Raw genomic sequence first — 6,428 nt, 5'->3', positions numbered from 1 at the left:
ATCAGCATTACCACAGTACTGCTAACCTTTCATTGCTCAGTGACTCTCCGGAGTGCATTTTTAAGTTTTAATGTCTCAAAAGTATTTTTTGTCACAATGGCCGTCTGTTGTCGTACTAGAGCGGCTCCAACTACCGGAGACAAATTCCTTGTGTGTTTTTAACATACTTGGCAAATAACGGTGATTCAGATTCTGATTGTCGAGTTTGTGTCTTGGTTGGTTCGTCATTTTGTTTGTGTTTGTTTCGTTGAGGTTTTTGCGTGATGCGTAAGAAGTGCAAAAAAATGGCCGCAGTCTGGTGGCTGCTGAAGATAAATTGATTAATAATGAGATGACTATGACGATTATTTACAGCATTCATGAGGATTGAAGCATGCCGAGACAGTGTCCAGATCAACAACTCGAGTCCACGCAGGGTGCCGGACTCTCAGACTCCGGAAGTCCCTTTAGGAGGTTCAGGAAGTCTGCAGACCAAACAGGAAGTACAGGTGGATCTCGTGTGACTTTCTTTGTATTATCTAGCGGGCGCGGACTTCTCCCTGGAGTTTGTCTTCACTGCGGCTTTGGACCGAGACCACCTGGCAGGGGGGGCGGGTCCCGACAACGACGGGGCGACGGCGGCTTCCTGCGAGGCGCTGCGCCGCATGCCCTCCGGATTCCTGGGCGCCAGCATGGGGACGGTCGGGGCCCGGACGGACAGTGAAGGTCTGGAGGGCAGCGCCGCCCTTTGAGGGGACGGGCTGTCAGTCCTGCAGTGGGCGGAGCTAAGGCTGCGACGGGTCCCCAGGAGCACTCTGAGGGGCGTACGAGGACTACCGGACTGGACGGGGGCGGCGGACGGACGGGTACACGAGGATGACGATTTCGACGGGACGGCTGCGGACCTTCGTTGGGTCTTCGCATTCCTGCATACAGAAAAGGACAATAAAGACAAGCAATTTGTTTTTGAAGGACTTCAATAAACCCCCGCGCTTGTACTTAGGTATTGAATGTTTTTGAGGTGGTGCATGGTGTGAAAAGTTTTCGAACCACTGGTGTAAGCCAATGAACAAGAACCAACCTGGAAGTGGAGGACGACACTGAAGATGCCAGAGGAGACGGAACAGCAGCTATTTTCCCAGGAGCTCTCTTCATGGGCGCGACTGGCCTGGGGATTCGACTTCTGGACCCGAGCCGGTCCTGCTGGTCTTCCCGCCTGACCCCGGAGTTCCTTTTAAACTCATCCGAGGTGTGCGTGTCCTCCTCTGATCCAGCAGTGGACAAGGTTTCCGATGTCCTGCGATACTCGCCGTCTCCTGAGGATAATGAGGATGATGTCCCAGACCAGACACGCCTCCGCATCCAGCGACACTGTTGCCTCTGGACCAGCACCCGGGCCAAGTCCAAGTCCAGCTGTCTGGTGTGCCGTTGAAGGCGAGCTCGAGCCGACAAAGAGGACGACGGCTCAGAGTCTTCTTCTGAGATCAGAACAGGAATTCTGCTCCTGATTCTGGACTTCATTGTCACTGGAGGTTCTGACTTCTTGTGAATCTGAGAGGCTTCCTCATTGGAGGATTTATGGTCCAGAGAATCTTTAGGTTCTGGTGAAACAACTTCTGGGACCGGCTCCAAAGGACCATTCTCAGTTTGAAGATTCTTGTCCAAAGCCGCTAGAGGCTCAGGTTCCGGTCCCTCCACGACGTCCCGGTCCGTCTCCCTAGCAGAGTGCCCGTTGGAAGACATGACGTTTAGGTGTGATGTCTCCGCGATGTGGACAAAAGTGCGCTCCACTTTGGTAAAGGGGGGCGACGCTGGGGCAACAGGTGTGGATGGCCGCATGTCCAGTCTGAAAGCGGGGGACAGTCGACCTGTCTCCGAGGGTTCCATGTGGATTACGTCTCCAAGAGGAACGCGGTCTTGGCAGGGGGTCGGTCCAGAAGGTGTGGCCAACTCACCCTCCAGCGCATGGTCGCCAGATGGGGACTTGCGAGTGTCTCCGGGGGAGAAGAGGACCAGGGTCTTGGAGGCGTCCTCCAGGTCTGGGTCGGCCTCAGAGGGATGCTCCCTGGCGCCTCTCTGGTCCTCGGCCATGAGAGTGGAGGGGGCGGCGTCCTGGCTGTGTTCGGAGCTCTTGGGACTGCCCTCACTGTTGGACTCGCTCTTGGTCACGTCGTCGTCTTTGGGGCCGCCGGGTTCCGGCGGGGCATCGATGGTGGGGGCGAAAGTGCGGCGATGCGGTAGAGTTCCCATCAGCATCACCGTCAGGAAGTCGCCACGCTTGGCCTGCAGCTTGGGCAGGATGTGGAAGAGTTCGCGCTCGTCGCTGTCAGCTTTGGTGCGGTAGTCGGGCGATGGTGGCGAGGGGGCGCACGGTGCGGAGGCGCCGGGCGAGAGGCGGATCAGCAAGGGGGGCGTTGCCATCTAAAATGCAAAAACAACCGCATTAGCCACAAAGTCAGTGACGCTGTGAGAGTAGATGGTTCTATGTCTCTATGTGCCCTGTGTTTGACTGGCGACCAGTCAAGGGCATAATCTGCCTTTTTTCCAATAAGCGCCGCCGCCCCGTGACCCTGAATACGATTAGCACATTTGAAAACTGGACAAACTTACTGTAATACAGTGATATCTTGACTTCCAACTTTAACTTTGTTCTGGCATACAGATGCCACAAGAGGATGGAAAACCACTACATGAAGCTTCTCAACTCACTTCAACATAGATCCTTGCCAACAAAATTACACAGGATGGCACCAAAACAATACTTTTATACACAAACACAAATAAAGATAACAAGAACTTTTATTTTTCCCCCAAAATCTTCTTCTTTTTAATGTGATTCTGTTGGTACACGAGCTGGTCAGGATTGTCTGATGACTTCACACGGCAATAAAAAAAGGCACAAAAATGCATCTCAGTCTTCTCGAGTCTTCTTCAGAAACATTTTCCGGACGTCTTCTGTACATACATGTTTATCTACATACTTATGTACAAGATAAGTACACTCGTTATCATGCTAGGAGAGGTTAATTGCTTTCTACAATGCTCATAAATACGTGTGTGTGCGTGCGCATGTGTACGTGAATATGTGCGTGTGTACAAAAGTTAATGCTTCACTTTGGTTGAAAAACAAAGATTTTTTTTGTGTTGTCAAATTTTATTGCAAAAAAAACCATTCAGCTATTTTAGCCTAGCATAGCTTAAAAAAGAGGAGGCAAGGCTTTATTCTGCATAATCAAATGAAAATGTGAAATATTTGTATATTATTTACAAATATCATTTGTAAATAAAATGAACATTAAGATCGCATCAAAAGTTACAAGGTCGACGTGCATATATACGTATATACATATATATGTGTATATATATATAATATATATACATATATATACATATATATGTGTGTGTATATATATATATATATGTGTGTGTATATATACACGTGTATATATATATATATATATATATATGTGTATATATATATTTGTGTGTATATATATATATATATATATATATATGTGTATATATATACACGTGTGTGTGTGTGTATATATATATATATATATATATATATATATATATACTTACATGTATAGATACATACTTCTATGACATAGGGGATAAAAATTGTTCCGATGAATTATTTTATTTCGACGCTACGTTGGCTTGAAAACTTCCAAGTGGAAAAACGATTGGTTACAGTGCTCAGCTAACGAATGCGAATGAATGTTAACTCTCATTGACAAGAGATAAATCGGTTAGCTAGCAACATGACCTTCTAGCTCACAGCGTCCTGTATGTAACGGTTGTTTTTTAACTTCCTCCTTGTTCTCGAGTAGCGCAAAGGCGCGTGTTACTTTTAACTCGTCACCCTGTGATCCCCAAATAATCCAAAATATGAAACAAAAAAGCAGTTGATCAAAATGAAATGATCGGATTTATGAGGTAAAAATGACGCACGCAGCACTCACACTAACATCAGCTCATTCATTGCTCGACTTGAGGTACCTTTGAATACTTTTAGCGATGTCACATTTTATGATTAACGCACTTTGCGAAATGTTGCTAACTTTCACCACGTTAACAGCCGAATGCCAACCCGGCATCGAACCGAAAGGCGTCACATGTTTTCGGTCTCATGGAAGCACTTCCAAGCCCTACCAGCAAACTGGCAGCGCGCTAACCACATCTGAGTATCACGTGACTCCGCCTCTGCCATATGGAGCGTGGGCTTGTGCGCACAACATAAACTTAGCAGCTAGCCTAATTTAGCTTATACATTCTACGTTAGCAGCGTGAACGCAAACAGGAAGTGGTGCATATTCACTGAGTTTAGCCCTTAAAGATGTGTAAAAAAAAAAAATCGTTTTTGGATGTTTTGTGAAATATAAAAGCCCCGCCCCCTTTTCCAGCAACCAATCACTGAATGACGAGGAGCTCGAACAGTCGCGTGACATGCTAAGCCAACGATGTAGCATTATTGCGTCCGTGTGGATGACGACGGCGATAAAGTGCAGCAGTGACAAAGCGACAAAACAGCAAACACACACACACTCAATCTCACACAGACTAGCATTAGCATTAGCCACCCTCTGACCGTAGTCTCCTACAACCATGCTAGCAGCCACATGCTAACATGCTAACATGGTAACATCACTCCTGATAGAAGCAGGAATACAAAAAAAGATATTTTTAAAAAACCAAAATGAAAATAAAGGTGTAAAAAAAAGTATTTTCACTACAATCAGCAAAGAGGTGAAAAACGTAGTGTGAGTTTGTCCTTTGCATACATCCGGAAATGTGTTTTGTTGTTTTTGTCACTTGGTGTGTTCAGTGATTTAAAAAAGGTAGCGCCACCTACAGGAAGACTCCACAAAGTCCACTTCCTGTTCCTCAGAAGAACTTCCTGTCTGAGCGTTGAGCTTGTGCAACACATTTGCAGAACAAATTTATTGCGTCGTCAGCACCGGCTTCTGTCGCACTCTGTGTGTGTGTGTGTGTGTGTGTGTGTGTGTGTGTGAAAGTGTGTAAGACAGTGTATTTGTAAATGTGTTTGAGTGTGTGTTTGTGTGTGTTAGTGATCTTGTGTTAGTGTATGCATGTGTGTTTGTCTATGTCAGTGAGTCTGCGAGCGCAAGTGTGAATGCGCTTTTGTGCACTCGTTTATGTATTTGTGTGTGTGTCTCTGAGCGGGGCGCCTTTGGAGCCAGGCCCGGAGGTGGGGCTCGGTGGCGAGCACGCGCAGGGCCCAGAGAGTCAAGGTGGGTCCCCCTTCCCGTGGGCTCACCGCCTGTGGGAGGGGCCGAGGGGGTCGGGTGCAGCGTGAGACTTTGACTCTCGGGTGACAGGGCAGCAGAGCTGTTAACCCATCACCGCCCGGTGGTGTATTGCCATCGCTCCAATGGCGGGGGAAGATGCCGGTCTGACCTGGCAGGCCCAAACTTATTGTGAGGTTCTGCTGGGAATGTCTGGGAGAATCCCCTGTCAGAAGATGTTTCAACTCCCACCTCCAGCAGAACTTCGCCCATGTCCCAGGGAAGGCGGGGGACATTGAGTGGACGATGTTGCGCACCTCCATTGTTGAGGCGGCCGACCGGAGTTGCGGCCGTAAGGGTGTCTGTGCCTGTCGTGGCAGCAATCTCCAAACGCGTTGGTGGACACCAGCGGTGATGGATGCCGTCAAGCTGAAGAAGGAGTCCTCTCGGGCCTTCTTGGCCTGCGGGACTCCTAGCCTCACCTACGGTCACATGCTGTGGGTCGTGACCATAGAACAAGATCCCAGATACGAGCGGCCGAAATTAGTTTCCTCCGCAATGTGTCGGGGCTCTCCCTTCGAGAACAGGTGAGAAGCTCGGTCGTCCGGGAGGGCCTCGGAGTCGAGCCGCTGCTCCTCCGCATTGAGAGGAGCCAGATGAGGTGGCTCGGGCATCTGGTTAGGATGCACCCCCCGGACGCCTCCCCGGTGAGGTGTTCCGGGCACGTCCCACCGGGCGAACGACCCAGGCCACACCGGAGAGGCTGGGTCTCCCGGCTGGCCTGGGAAGGCCTCGGCATCCCCCCCGGAAGGACCGGACGAAGTGGCTGGGGAGAGGGACGTCACGGCTTCCCTGCTCAAGCTGCTGCCCCAGCGGATCCCACCTCCGATAAGCGTGAGAAAATGGATGGATGGATGGTGTTGTTGCATGTGTTTTCTGTGTGAGTGATAATCGTGTGTGAGTGCGTTTGTTTTTGTGTGTACGTTAGTGATTGTGTGAGTTTGTGTGTTATTGAGTGTGCATGTTTGAGTATTTGTGTGTATGCGTTTGCGTGTGGAAACGTGACGAATGTTCTTGCTTTTGTTTCAGCTGCTGTTCTTGTTCATGAGTTTGGCGAGCATGTGCTGTAGCTGCGAGCGCGACACGTTGAGCACCGAGTGTCTGCTGGCGCGGGCGGGCAGCGTGCCGCCGCCGCCC

At 49.4% G+C, this 6,428-nt stretch overlaps 1 protein-coding gene across 1 annotated transcript in view; it reads right to left on the bottom strand.

Moving 5' to 3' along the window:
- Window positions 1-303: 303 nt before the first annotated feature.
- Window positions 304-6,428, bottom strand: part of ttbk1a (tau tubulin kinase 1a) — a 28,649-nt gene continuing 22,524 nt past the window's right edge. Inside the window, exons 15-16 of the mRNA XM_061771017.1 lie at window positions 1,061-2,400; window positions 304-905 (exon numbers count right to left, since the gene is read on the bottom strand). Coding sequence (XP_061627001.1) covers window positions 515-905; window positions 1,061-2,400 — 1,731 coding nt within the window. The 3' untranslated portion in view covers window positions 304-514. The remainder of the gene's footprint in view (window positions 906-1,060; window positions 2,401-6,428) is intronic.

This window comes from Phyllopteryx taeniolatus, chromosome 4 (genome assembly GCF_024500385.1).
Source record: "Phyllopteryx taeniolatus isolate TA_2022b chromosome 4, UOR_Ptae_1.2, whole genome shotgun sequence".
Lineage (NCBI taxonomy): Eukaryota > Metazoa > Chordata > Actinopteri > Syngnathiformes > Syngnathidae > Phyllopteryx > Phyllopteryx taeniolatus.
This window is presented reverse-complemented; position numbering and strand designations above follow the sequence as displayed.